Raw genomic sequence first — 14,327 nt, forward strand, 5'->3', positions numbered from 1 at the left:
ACAGTTGGGAGATTGTAGAGGGGCTGTGTGTAACCTTGTGTGTCTACAGGACAGTTGGGAGATTGTAGAGGGGCTGTGTGTAACCTTGTTGTGTGTTTACAGGACAGTTGGTAGATTGTAGAGGAGCTGTGTGTAACCTTGTTGTGTGTTTACAGGACAGTTGGTAGATTGTAGAGGGGCTGTGTGTAACCTTGTTGTGTGTCTACAGGACAGTTGGGAGATTGTAGAGGGGCTGTGTGTAACCTTGTTGTGTGTTTACAGGACAGTTGGTAGATTGTAGAGGGGCTGTGTGTAACCTTGTTGTGTGTCTACAGGACAGTTGGTAGATTGTAGAGGGGCTGTGTGTAACCTTGTTGTGTGTCTACAGGACAGTTGGTAGATTGTAGAGGGGCTGTGTGTAACCTTGTTGTGTGTTTAAAGGACAGTTGGTAGATTGTAGAGGGGCTGTGTGTAACCTTGTTGTGTGTTTACAGGACAGTTGGTAGATTGTAGAGGGGCTGTGTGTAACCTTGTTGTGTGTTTACAGGACAGTTGGTAGATTGTAGAGGAGCTGTGTGTAACCTTGTTGTGTGTCTACAGGACAGTTGGTAGATTGTAGAGGGGCTGTGTGTAACCTTGTTGTGTGTTTACAGGACAGTTGGTAGATTGTAGAAGGGCTGTGTGTAACCTTGTTGTGTGTCTACAGGACAGTTGGTAGATTGTAGAGGGGCTGTGTGTAACCTTGTTGTGTGTTTACAGGACAGTTGGTAGATTGTAGAGGGGCTGTGTGTAACCTTGTTGTGTGTCTACAGGACAGTTGGTAGATTGTAGAGGGGCTGTGTGTAACCTTGTTGTGTGTCTACAGGACAGTTGGGAGATTGTAGAGGGGCTGTGTGTAACCTTGTTGTGTGTCTACAGGACAGTTGGTAGATTGTAGAGGGGCTGTGTGTAACCTTGTTGTGTGTTTACAGGACAGTTGGTAGATTGTAGAGGGGCTGTGTGTAACCTTGTTGTGTGTTTACAGGACAGTTGGGAGATTGTAGAGGGGCTGTGTGTAACCTTGTTGTGTGTCTACAGGACAGTTGGTAGATTGTAGAGGGGCTGTGTGTAACCTTGTTGTGTGTTTACAGGACAGTTGGTAGATTGTAGAGGGGCTGTGTGTAACCTTGTTGTGTGTTTACAGGACAGTTGGTAGATTGTAGAGGGGCTGTGTGTAACCTTGTTGTGTGTCTACAGGACAGTTGGGAGATTGTAGAGGGGCTGTGTGTAACCTTGTTGTGTGTCTACAGGACAGTTGGTAGATTGTAGAGGGGCTGTGTGTAACCTTGTTGTGTGTTTACAGGACAGTTGGTAGATTGTAGAGGGGCTGTGTGTAACCTTGTTGTGTGTTTACAGGACAGTTGGTAGATTGTAGAGGGGCTGTGTGTAACCTTGTTGTGTGTTTACAGGACAGTTGGTAGATTGTAGAGGAGCTGTGTGTAACCTTGTTGTGTGTCTACAGGACAGTTGGTAGATTGTAGAGGGGCTGTGTGTAACCTTGTTGTGTGTTTACAGGACAGTTGGTAGATTGTAGAGGGGCTGTGTGTAACCTTGTTGTGTGTCTACAGGACAGTTGGTAGATTGTAGAGGGGCTGTGTGTAACCTTGTTGTGTGTCTACAGGACAGTTGGGAGATTGTAGAGGGGCTGTGTGTAACCTTGTTGTGTGTCTACAGGACAGTTGGTAGATTGTAGAGGGGCTGTGTGTAACCTTGTTGTGTGTTTACAGGACAGTTGGGAGATTGTAGAGGGGCTGTGTGTAACCTTGTTGTGTGTTTACAGGACAGTTGGTAGATCGTAGAGGGGCTGTGTGTAACCTTGTTGTGTGTCTACAGGACAGTTGGTAGATTGTAGAGGGGCTGTGTGTAACCTTGTTGTGTGTCTACAGGACAGTTGGTAGATTGTAGAGGGGCTGTGTGTAACCTTGTTGTGTGTCTACAGGACAGTTGGTAGATTGTAGAGGGGCTGTGTGTAACCTTGTTGTGTGTTTACAGGACAGTTGGTAGATTGTAGAGGGGCTGTGTGTAACCTTGTTGTGTGTTTACAGGACAGTTGGTAGATTGTAGAGGGGCTGTGTGTAACCTTGTTGTGTGTCTACAGGACAGTTGGTAGATTGTAGAGGGGCTGTGTGTAACCTTGTTGTGTGTCTACAGGACAGTTGGTAGATTGTAGAGGGGCTGTGTGTAACCTTGTTGTGTGTTTACAGGACAGTTGGGAGATTGTAGAGGGGCTGTGTGTAACCTTGTTGTGTGTCTACAGGATTGTGGAGGGGCTGTGTGTAACCTTGTTGTGTGTCTACAGGACTGTTGGGAGATTGTAGAGGGGCTGTGTGTAACCTTGTTGTGTGTTTACAGGACAGTTGGGAGATTGTAGAGGGGCTGTGTGTAACCTTGTTGTGTGTCTACAGGACAGTTGGGAGATTGTAGAGGGGCTGTGTGTAACCTTGTGTGTCTACAGGACAGTTGGGAGATTGTAGAGGGGCTGTGTGTAACCTTGTTGTGTGTTTACAGGACAGTTGGTAGATTGTAGAGGAGCTGTGTGTAACCTTGTTGTGTGTTTACAGGACAGTTGGTAGATTGTAGAGGGGCTGTGTGTAACCTTGTTGTGTGTCTACAGGACAGTTGGGAGATTGTAGAGGGGCTGTGTGTAACCTTGTTGTGTGTTTACAGGACAGTTGGTAGATTGTAGAGGGGCTGTGTGTAACCTTGTTGTGTGTCTACAGGACAGTTGGTAGATTGTAGAGGGGCTGTGTGTAACCTTGTTGTGTGTCTACAGGACAGTTGGTAGATTGTAGAGGGGCTGTGTGTAACCTTGTTGTGTGTTTACAGGACAGTTGGTAGATTGTAGAGGGGCTGTGTGTAACCTTGTTGTGTGTTTACAGGACAGTTGGTAGATTGTAGAGGGGCTGTGTGTAACCTTGTTGTGTGTTTACAGGACAGTTGGTAGATTGTAGAGGAGCTGTGTGTAACCTTGTTGTGTGTCTACAGGACAGTTGGTAGATTGTAGAGGGGCTGTGTGTAACCTTGTTGTGTGTTTACAGGACAGTTGGTAGATTGTAGAGGGGCTGTGTGTAACCTTGTTGTGTGTCTACAGGACAGTTGGTAGATTGTAGAGGGGCTGTGTGTAACCTTGTTGTGTGTTTACAGGACAGTTGGTAGATTGTAGAGGGGCTGTGTGTAACCTTGTTGTGTGTCTACAGGACAGTTGGTAGATTGTAGAGGGGCTGTGTGTAACCTTGTTGTGTGTCTACAGGACAGTTGGGAGATTGTAGAGGGGCTGTGTGTAACCTTGTTGTGTGTCTACAGGACAGTTGGTAGATTGTAGAGGGGCTGTGTGTAACCTTGTTGTGTGTTTACAGGACAGTTGGTAGATTGTAGAGGGGCTGTGTGTAACCTTGTTGTGTGTTTACAGGACAGTTGGGAGATTGTAGAGGGGCTGTGTGTAACCTTGTTGTGTGTCTACAGGACAGTTGGTAGATTGTAGAGGGGCTGTGTGTAACCTTGTTGTGTGTTTACAGGACAGTTGGTAGATTGTAGCGGGGCTGTGTGTAACCTTGTTGTGTGTTTACAGGACAGTTGGTAGATTGTAGAGGGGCTGTGTGTAACCTTGTTGTGTGTCTACAGGACAGTTGGGAGATTGTAGAGGGGCTGTGTGTAACCTTGTTGTGTGTCTACAGGACAGTTGGTAGATTGTAGAGGGGCTGTGTGTAACCTTGTTGTGTGTTTACAGGACAGTTGGTAGATTGTAGAGGGGCTGTGTGTAACCTTGTTGTGTGTTTACAGGACAGTTGGTAGATTGTAGAGGGGCTGTGTGTAACCTTGTTGTGTGTTTACAGGACAGTTGGTAGATTGTAGAGGAGCTGTGTGTAACCTTGTTGTGTGTCTACAGGACAGTTGGTAGATTGTAGAGGGGCTGTGTGTAACCTTGTTGTGTGTTTACAGGACAGTTGGTAGATTGTAGAGGGGCTGTGTGTAACCTTGTTGTGTGTCTACAGGACAGTTGGTAGATTGTAGAGGGGCTGTGTGTAACCTTGTTGTGTGTTTACAGGACAGTTGGTAGATTGTAGAGGGGCTGTGTGTAACCTTGTTGTGTGTCTACAGGACAGTTGGTAGATTGTAGAGGGGCTGTGTGTAACCTTGTTGTGTGTCTACAGGACAGTTGGGAGATTGTAGAGGGGCTGTGTGTAACCTTGTTGTGTGTCTACAGGACAGTTGGTAGATTGTAGAGGGGCTGTGTGTAACCTTGTTGTGTGTTTACAGGACAGTTGGTAGATTGTAGAGGGGCTGTGTGTAACCTTGTTGTGTGTTTACAGGACAGTTGGGAGATTGTAGAGGGGCTGTGTGTAACCTTGTTGTGTGTCTACAGGACAGTTGGTAGATTGTAGAGGGGCTGTGTGTAACCTTGTTGTGTGTTTACAGGACAGTTGGTAGATTGTAGCTGGGCTGTGTGTAACCTTGTTGTGTGTTTACAGGACAGTTGGGAGATTGTAGAGGGGCTGTGTGTAACCTTGTTGTGTGTCTACAGGACAGTTGGTAGATTGTAGAGGGGCTGTGTGTAACCTTGTTGTGTGTTTACAGGACAGTTGGTAGATTGTAGAGGGGCTGTGTGTAACCTTGTTGTGTGTTTACAGGACAGTTGGGAGATTGTAGAGGGGCTGTGTGTAACCTTGTTGTGTGTCTACAGGACAGTTGGTAGATTGTAGAGGGGCTGTGTGTAACCTTGTTGTGTGTTTACAGGACAGTTGGTAGATTGTAGAGGGGCTGTGTGTAACCTTGTTGTGTGTTTACAGGACAGTTGGTAGATTGTAGAGGGGCTGTGTGTAACCTTGTTGTGTGTCTACAGGACAGTTGGTAGATTGTAGAGGGGCTGTGTGTAACCTTGTTGTGTGTCTACAGGACAGTTGGTAGATTGTAGAGGGGCTGTGTGTAACCTTGTTGTGTGTTTACAGGACAGTTGGTAGATTGTAGAGGGGCTGTGTGTAACCTTGTTGTGTGTCTACAGGACAGTTGGTAGATTGTAGAGGGGCTGTGTGTAACCTTGTTGTGTGTTTACAGGACAGTTGGTAGATTGTAGAGGGGCTGTGTGTAACCTTGTTGTGTGTTTACAGGACAGTTGGGAGATTGTAGAGGGGCTGTGTGTAACCTTGTTGTGTGTCTACAGGACAGTTGGTAGATTGTAGAGGGGCTGTGTGTAACCTTGTTGTGTGTTTACAGGACAGTTGGTAGATTGTAGAGGGGCTGTGTGTAACCTTGTTGTGTGTTTACAGGACAGTTGGTAGATTGTAGAGGGGCTGTGTGTAACCTTGTTGTGTGTTTACAGGACAGTTGGTAGATTGTAGAGGAGCTGTGTGTAACCTTGTTGTGTGTCTACAGGACAGTTGGTAGATTGTAGAGGGGCTGTGTGTAACCTTGTTGTGTGTTTACAGGACAGTTGGTAGATTGTAGAGGGGCTGTGTGTAACCTTGTTGTGTGTCTACAGGACAGTTGGTAGATTGTAGAGGGGCTGTGTGTAACCTTGTTGTGTGTTTACAGGACAGTTGGTAGATTGTAGAGGGGCTGTGTGTAACCTTGTTGTGTGTCTACAGGACAGTTGGTAGATTGTAGAGGGGCTGTGTGTAACCTTGTTGTGTGTCTACAGGACAGTTGGGAGATTGTAGAGGGGCTGTGTGTAACCTTGTTGTGTGTCTACAGGACAGTTGGTAGATTGTAGAGGGGCTGTGTGTAACCTTGTTGTGTGTTTACAGGACAGTTGGTAGATTGTAGAGGGGCTGTGTGTAACCTTGTTGTGTGTTTACAGGACAGTTGGGAGATTGTAGAGGGGCTGTGTGTAACCTTGTTGTGTGTCTACAGGACAGTTGGTAGATTGTAGAGGGGCTGTGTGTAACCTTGTTGTGTGTTTACAGGACAGTTGGTAGATTGTAGCTGGGCTGTGTGTAACCTTGTTGTGTGTTTACAGGACAGTTGGTAGATTGTAGAGGGGCTGTGTGTAACCTTGTTGTGTGTCTACAGGACAGTTGGGAGATTGTAGAGGGGCTGTGTGTAACCTTGTTGTGTGTCTACAGGACAGTTGGTAGATTGTAGAGGGGCTGTGTGTAACCTTGTTGTGTGTTTACAGGACAGTTGGTAGATTGTAGAGGGGCTGTGTGTAACCTTGTTGTGTGTTTACAGGACAGTTGGGAGATTGTAGAGGGGCTGTGTGTAACCTTGTTGTGTGTCTACAGGACAGTTGGTAGATTGTAGAGGGGCTGTGTGTAACCTTGTTGTGTGTTTACAGGACAGTTGGTAGATTGTAGAGGGGCTGTGTGTAACCTTGTTGTGTGTTTACAGGACAGTTGGTAGATTGTAGAGGGGCTGTGTGTAACCTTGTTGTGTGTCTACAGGACAGTTGGTAGATTGTAGAGGGGCTGTGTGTAACCTTGTTGTGTGTCTACAGGACAGTTGGTAGATTGTAGAGGGGCTGTGTGTAACCTTGTTGTGTGTTTACAGGACAGTTGGTAGATTGTAGAGGGGCTGTGTGTAACCTTGTTGTGTGTCTACAGGACAGTTGGGAGATTGTAGAGGGGCTGCGTGGAGGACACAGTAATGTCCAGGAGCCCCAGAAGCAGGATGGATACATGCTGAAGAGGAGGAAGTGGCCGATGAAGGGATGGCACAAGGTAGACTTCTCAACTCACCACACACACACACACACACACACACACACACACACACACACACACACACACACACACACACACACACACACACACACACACACACACACACACACACACACATACACACACACTGTAAGCATTTCACTGCCCTCTGATACAAGGAAGTCATCTCACCTCTGATACAGGGTAGTCATCTCACCTCTGATACAAGGTAGTCATCTCACCTCTGATACAGGGTAGTCATCTCACCTCTGATACAGGGTAGTCAACTCACCTCTGATACAGGGTAGTCTCTCACCTCTGATACAGGGTAGTCTCTCACCTCTGATACAGGGTAGTCATCTCACCTCTGATACAGGGTAGTCATCTCACCTCTGATACAAGATAGTCATCTCACCAAACAGCAGCACCCAGGGAAGGGGACTAACTTGTGGGGAATTTCCCAGTTAAACAGTGGTGTCAGAGCATGTGATCAATATGAGTCCCTTCCCCAACCCACATCATTTCCCAGCCTTGCCCCCCCCCCCCCTCCCCCAATGACATCACTCCTTTGTGTTGTTAGCTAATTGAATCACTTGATGAATGACATCCCCCTTCCCTTGCAGTAGCCTTATGTCCCAGGGGTCAATTTCTTTCACTACACCCCTGTCTGTCTCCCTCTCTCTCTGTCTCTCTCCCTCTCCCTCTCCCTCTCTCTCTCTCCCTCCCTCTCTCCCTCTCCCTCTCTCTCTCCCCCTCCCTCTCTCCCTTTCTCTCCCTCTCTCTCTCCCTCTCTCCCTTTCTCTCTCTCTCCCTCTCTCTCTCTCCCTCCCTCTCCCTCTCTCTCTTTCTCTCCCTCTCTCTCTCCCTCTCTCTATCTCTGTCTCTCTAAAAGGTTAGCTCTTTAAAGAGATGATATTCCTCCATTAGCTGATGACCTGCTGCCTGTCTACTCTACATCTGCATCCCAAATTGCCCCCCAGGGCTCTGTTCAAGGTTGTAGGGAATGGGGTATAATTTGGGACGCATCCTACATGGGCTCCCAGACACCAGGAGTATAGAGATGGATACAAATGACCTCAGTAGAGATGGATACAAATTACCTCAGTAGAGATGGATACAGATTATCTCAGTAGAGATGGATACAGATGACCTCACTAGAGATCGATACAGATAATCTCACTAGAGATGGATACAGATGACCTCAGTAGAGATGGATACAAATTACCTAAGTAGAGATGGATACAGATGACCTCAGTACAGATGGATACAAATGACCTCAGTAGAGATGGATACAGATTATCTCAGTAGAGATGGATACAGATGACCTCACTAGAGATGGATACAGATGATCTCAGTAGAGATGGATACAGATGACCTCAGTAGAGATGGATACAGATGATCTCAGTAGAGATGGATACACATGATCTCAGTAGAGATGGATACAGATGACCTCAGTAGAGATGGATACAGATGACCTCAATACAGATGGATACAGATGATCTCAGTAGAGATGGATACACATGATCTCAGTAGAGATGGATACAGATGACCTCAGTAGAGATGGATACAGATGACCTCAATACAGATGGATACAGATGATCTCAGTAGAGATGGATACAGATGACCTCAGTACAGATGGATACAGATGACCTCAGTAGAGATGGATACAGATGACCTCAGTAGAGAAGAATGCAGATGATCACAGTACAGATGGATACAGATGACCTCAGTAATGAGGTCAAAGGGTTCTTCTACATGGAACTCAAAAGGGTTCTTCCTGAACTGACATACACTGACATAAGGACTTAAAGCTTCTGAAACTGTTTTCATTATCGTATCAACAGTCCCATTTTAATGATATACGAGATGTGCATGGCGCCAGGCCGGTTTTCATAAACATAGAGTGTTCGTCCCAAATAAACACCCTTTTTCCTAGTGCATTTCCTAGTGCAAGCCCTGGCCAAAACTAGTACACTATAAAGGAGGGAGGGAGAGAGAGAGGGAGGGAGAAAGGGAGAGAGGGGGAGAGGGAGAGAGGGAGAGAGGGAGAGAGAGAGGGAGGGAGGGAGGGAGGGAGAGGGAGGGAGGGAGGGTGAGAGAGAGAGAGAGAGAGAGAGGGAGAAATGTCTGAGAGTACAGATATTAATAAATGTATTAACAACACAGAGGGGGTGAATCCATCAGGCTCCTCACAGAGAGGTTGAATCACTGCCCAGAGGATGACGTGTGTGTTGCTCATCCCTCTCTTGTCTTCTCTCTCTCTCCCTTTCTCTCTCAATCTCTCTATCTCGTTCTCTCTCTCCCTCCCTTTCTCTCTCAATCTCACCATCTCTGTCTCTATCTCTGTCTCTCTATCTCTTAATCTCTATCTCTTGTTTTTCTTTTATCTTCTACAGAGATACTTCTACTTGGACAAGGGCATCCTGAAGTATGCCAAGTGTGGTGCTGACGTGAGTACAAAGAGCTGCTGCCCCGCTCAAGGGCACATCGGCAGATTCATCAATCCTCTTAACTGCTAGGCTACCTGCAGTGCTAGGCTACCTGCAGTGCTAGGCTACCTGCATTGCTAGGCTACCTGCGGTGCAGTGCTAGGCTACCTGACCTGCAGTGCCCAGGCTACCTGCAGTGCTAGGCTACCTGCCAATGCTAGACTACCTGCCGTGCTAAGCTACCTGCAGTGCTAGGCTACCTGCCATGCTAAGCTACCTGCAGTGCTAGGCTACCTGCAGTGCTAGGCTAACTACGGTGCTAGACTACCTGCAGTGCTAGACTACCTGCAGTGCTAGGCTACCTGCCATGCTAAGCTACCTGCAGTGCTAGGCTACCTGCAGTGCTAGGCTACCTACGGTGCTAGACTACCTGCAGTGCTAGGCTACCTGCCATGCTAAGCTACCTGCAGGGCTAGACTACCTGTAGTGCTAGGCTACCTGCCATGCTAAGCTACCTGCAGTGCTAGACTACCTGCAGTGCTAGGCTACCTGCCATGCTAAGCTACCTGCAGTGCTAGACTACCTGCAGTGCTAGGCTACCTGCCATGCTAAGATACCTGCAGTGCTAGACTACCTGCAGTGCTAGGCTACCTACCATGCTAAGCTACCTGCCGTGCTAGGCTACCTGCAGTGCTAGGCTACCTGTCGTCATGTGGGAGGCTTAATGCAGTTACAATAAATCAAATGTTCCCACATGTCAAAGTCATCCTGAATGTCAGTGTACAGGAAGAGTTAAGACCTGCCAGGACCATACTGAATAATAATGTCCCAATGTTGAACCGGTGTATCTGTACAGAGACATGCAGTCTTTCAGTGGTGCGTACCATACGACACCACTGTGTCCCAAATAGCACCCTATTCCCTGCCCTGGTCAAAAGTAGTGCACTATATAGGGCAGGGCAACCCTCTTCCTGGAGATCTACTGTCCTGTAGGTTCAGTCCAACCCTAATTTAGCATATCTGATTCAGCTAGTTAAGGTCCTGTTGAGCAGCTAATTAGTAGAATCAGGTGTGTTAAATTAGGGTTGGACTGAAAACCCACAGGACGGTAGATCTCTAGGAAGAGGGTTGGACTGAAAACCCACAGGACGGTAGATCTCTAGGAAGAGGGTTGGACTGAAAACCCACAGGACGGTAGATCTCTAGGAAGAGGGTTGGACTGAAAACCCACAGGACGGTAGATCTCCAGGAAGAGGGTTGGACTGAAAACCCACAGGACGGTAGATCTCTAGGAAGAGGGTTGGACTGAAAACCCACAGGACGGTAGATCTCTAGGAAGAGGGTTGGACTGAAAACCCACAGGACGGTAGATCTCCAGGAAGAGGGTTGGACTGAAAACCCACTAGATGGTAGATCTCTAGGAAGAGGGTTGGGCAGCCCTGATATATGGAATACGGTGCCATATGGGATGCAGACTTCTGTCTCTTTTAGCAATATTGCTGCTATACGGTCAGCCATTACTCAGACCTTCTTAATGTTCCTGTCTTTCAGATTGAGAAGGGGAAGTTACACGGCTGTATTGACATGGTTATTAATGTTCCTGTCTTTCAGATTGAGAAGGGGAAGTTACACGGCTGTATTGACATGGTTATTAATGTTCCTGTCTTTCAGATTGAGAAGGGGAAGTTACACGGCTGTATTGACATGGTTATTAATGTTCCTGTCTTTCAGATTGAGAAGGGGAAGTTACACGGCTGTATTGACATGGTTATTAATGTTCCTGTCTTTCAGATTGAGAAGAGGAAGTTACACGGCTGTATTGACATGGTTATTAATGTTCCTGTCTTTCAGATTGAGAAGGGGAAGTTACACGGCTGTATTGACATGGTTATTAATGTTCCTGTCTTTCAGATTGAGAAGAGGAAGTTACACGGCTGTATTGACATGGTTATTAATGTTCCTGTCTTTCAGATTGAGAAAAGGAAGTTACACGGCTGTATTGACATGGTTATTAATGTTCCTGTCTTTCAGATTGAGAAGAGGAAGTTACACGGCTGTATTGACATGGTTATTAATGTTCCTGTCTTTCAGATTGAGAAGGGGAAGTTACACGGCTGTATTGACATGGTTATTAATGTTCCTGTCTTTCAGATTGAGAAGGGGAAGTTACACGGCTGTATTGACATGGTTATTAATGTTCCTGTCTTTCAGATTGAGAAGGGGAAGTTACACGGCTGTATTGACATGGTTATTAATGTTCCTGTCTTTCAGATTGAGAAGGGGAAGTTACACGGCTGTATTGACATGGTTATTAATGTTCCTGTCTTTCAGATTGAGAAGGGGAAGTTACACGGCTGTATTGACATGGTTATTAATGTTCCTGTCTTTCAGATTGAGAAGGGGAAGTTACACGGCTGTATTGACATGGTTATTAATGTTCCTGTCTTTCAGATTGAGAAGGGGAAGTTACACGGCTGTATTGACATGGTTATTAATGTTCCTGTCTTTCAGATTGAGAAGGGGAAGTTACACGGCTGTATTGACATGGTTATTAATGTTCCTGTCTTTCAGATTGAGAAGGGGAAGTTACACGGCTGTATTGACATGGTTATTAATGTTCCTGTCTTTCAGATTGAGAAGAGGAAGTTACACGGCTGTATTGACATGGTTATTAATGTTCCTGTCTTTCAGATTGAGAAGGGGAAGTTACACGGCTGTATTGACATGGTTATTAATGTTCCTGTCTTTCAGATTGAGAAGAGGAAGTTACACGGCTGTATTGACATGGTTATTAATGTTCCTGTCTTTCAGATTGAGAAGAGGAAGTTACACGGCTGTATTGACATGGTTATTAATGTTCCTGTCTTTCAGATTGAGAAGAGGAAGTTACACGGCTGTATTGACATGGTTATTAATGTTCCTGTCTTTCAGATTGAGAAGGGGAAGTTACACGGCTGTATTGACATGGTTATTAATGTTCCTGTCTTTCAGATTGAGAAGGGGAAGTTACACGGCTGTATTGACATGGTTATTAATGTTCCTGTCTTTCAGATTGAGAAGGGGAAGTTACACGGCTGTATTGACATGGTTATTAATGTTCCTGTCTTTCAGATTGAGAAGGGGAAGTTACACGGCTGTATTGACATGGTTATTAATGTTTCTGTCTTTCAGATTGAGAAGGGGAAGTTACACGGCTGTATTGACATGGTTATTAATGTTTCTGTCTTTCAGATTGAGAAGGGGAAGTTACACGGCTGTATTGACATGGTTATTAATGTTCCTGTCTTTCAGATTGAGAAGGGGAAGTTACACGGCTGTATTGACATGGTTATTAATGTTCCTGTCTTTCAGATTGAGAAGGGGAAGTTACACGGCTGTATTGACATGGTTATTAATGTTCCTGTCTTTCAGATTGAGAAGGGGAAGTTACACGGCTGTATTGACATGGTTATTAATGTTCCTGTCTTTCAGATTGAGAAGGGGAAGTTACACGGCTGTATTGACATGGTTATTAATGTTCCTGTCTTTCAGATTGAGAAGGGGAAGTTACACGGCTGTATTGACATGGTTATTAATGTTCCTGTCTTTCAGATTGAGAAGAGGAAGTTACACGGCTGTATTGACATGGTTATTAATGTTCCTGTCTTTCAGATTGAGAAGGGGAAGTTACACGGCTGTATTGACATGGTTATTAATGTTCCTGTCTTTCAGATTGAGAAGGGGAAGTTACACGGCTGTATTGACATGGTTATTAATGTTTCTGTCTTTCAGATTGAGAAGGGGAAGTTACACGGCTGTATTGACATGGTTATTAATGTTTCTGTCTTTCAGATTGAGAAGGGGAAGTTACACGGCTGTATTGACATGGTTATTAATGTTTCTGTCTTTCAGATTGAGAAGGGGAAGTTACACGGCTGTATTGACATGGTTATTAATGTTCCTGTCTTTCAGATTGAGAAGGGGAAGTTACACGGCTGTATTGACATGGTTATTAATGTTCCTGTCTTTCAGATTGAGAAGGGGAAGTTACACGGCTGTATTGACATGGTTATTAATGTTCCTGTCTTTCAGATTGAGAAGGGGAAGTTACACGGCTGTATTGACATGGTTATTAATGTTCCTGTCTTTCAGATTGAGAAGGGGAAGTTACACGGCTGTATTGACATGGTTATTAATGTTCCTGTCTTTCAGATTGAGAAGGGGAAGTTACACGGTTGTATTGACGTGGGTCTCTCTGTCATGGCCATTAAGAAGTCAGCCCAGTGCATTGATCTGGATGCAGAGGAAAACATCTATCACCTGAAGGTATATGACTGACTGATGGAGTCATGAACAGTAGGCAGCAGCACCCTGCAGCTCCCAGGTTGGGGATGACTGACTGATGGAGTCATGAACAGCAGGCAGCAGCACCCTGCAGCTCCCAGGTTGGGGATGACTGACTGATGGAGTCATGAACAGCAGGCAGCAGCCCCCTGCAGCTCCTAGGTTAGGGATGACTGATTGATGGAGTCATGAACAGCAGGCAGCAGCCCCCTGCAGCTCCCAGGTTGGGGATGACTGATTGATGGAGTCATGAACAGCAGGCAGCAGCCCCCTGCAGCTCCCAGGTTGGGGGATGACTGATTGATGGAGTCATGAACAGCAGGCAGCAGCACCCTGCAGCTCCCAGGTTGGGGATGACTGACTGATGGAGTCAGGAACAGCAGGCAGCAGCACCCTGCAGCTCCCAGGTTGGGGGTGACTGACTGATGGAGTCATGAACAGCAGGCAGCAGCACCCTGCAGCTCCCAGGTTGGGGATGACTGATTGATGGAGTCATGAACAGCAGGCAGCAGCCCCCTGCAGCTCCCAGGTTGGGGGATGACTGATTGATGGAGTCATGAACAGCAGGCAGCAGCACCCTGCAGCTCCCAGGTTGGGGGTGACTGACTGATGGAGTCATGAACAGTAGGCAGCAGCCCCCTGCAGCTCCCAGGTTGGGGATGACTGATTGATGGAGTCATGAACAGCAGGCAGCAGCACCCTGCAGCTCCCAGGTTGGGGGTGGGGTTTAGAGGACAACACTAACAACACAGATTATTCAGAATAGTCTAGTTTCCACTCCAGGGCTCGTAGGTATCAAGTTTCTCAGAGTGCTGATCTAGGATCAGTTTTGCTTTTCGATCATAGTGACTAAAATGACATGGACAAGATCAGGACTCCTACTCTGAGACGCTTAGAGAATACTGATCCAGGAACAGTTTGT

At 46.3% G+C, this 14,327-nt stretch overlaps 1 protein-coding gene across 2 annotated transcripts in view; it reads left to right on the forward strand.

Annotated features, from left to right (window-relative positions):
• The window catches only part of LOC106591933 (oxysterol-binding protein-related protein 3), a 149,325-nt gene that overhangs the window by 78,590 nt on the left and 56,408 nt on the right, over nucleotides 1-14,327 (forward strand). For both annotated transcript variants that reach the window (XM_082975837.1, XM_082975838.1), the window contains exons 3-5: nucleotides 6,555-6,671; nucleotides 9,050-9,103; nucleotides 13,274-13,387. In XM_082975837.1, coding sequence (XP_082831963.1) covers nucleotides 6,555-6,671; nucleotides 9,050-9,103; nucleotides 13,274-13,387 — 285 coding nt within the window. The remainder of the gene's footprint in view (nucleotides 1-6,554; nucleotides 6,672-9,049; nucleotides 9,104-13,273; nucleotides 13,388-14,327) is intronic.

Source organism: Salmo salar, chromosome 05, assembly GCF_965601325.2.
Source record: "Salmo salar chromosome 05, fSalSal1, whole genome shotgun sequence".
Lineage (NCBI taxonomy): Eukaryota > Metazoa > Chordata > Actinopteri > Salmoniformes > Salmonidae > Salmo > Salmo salar.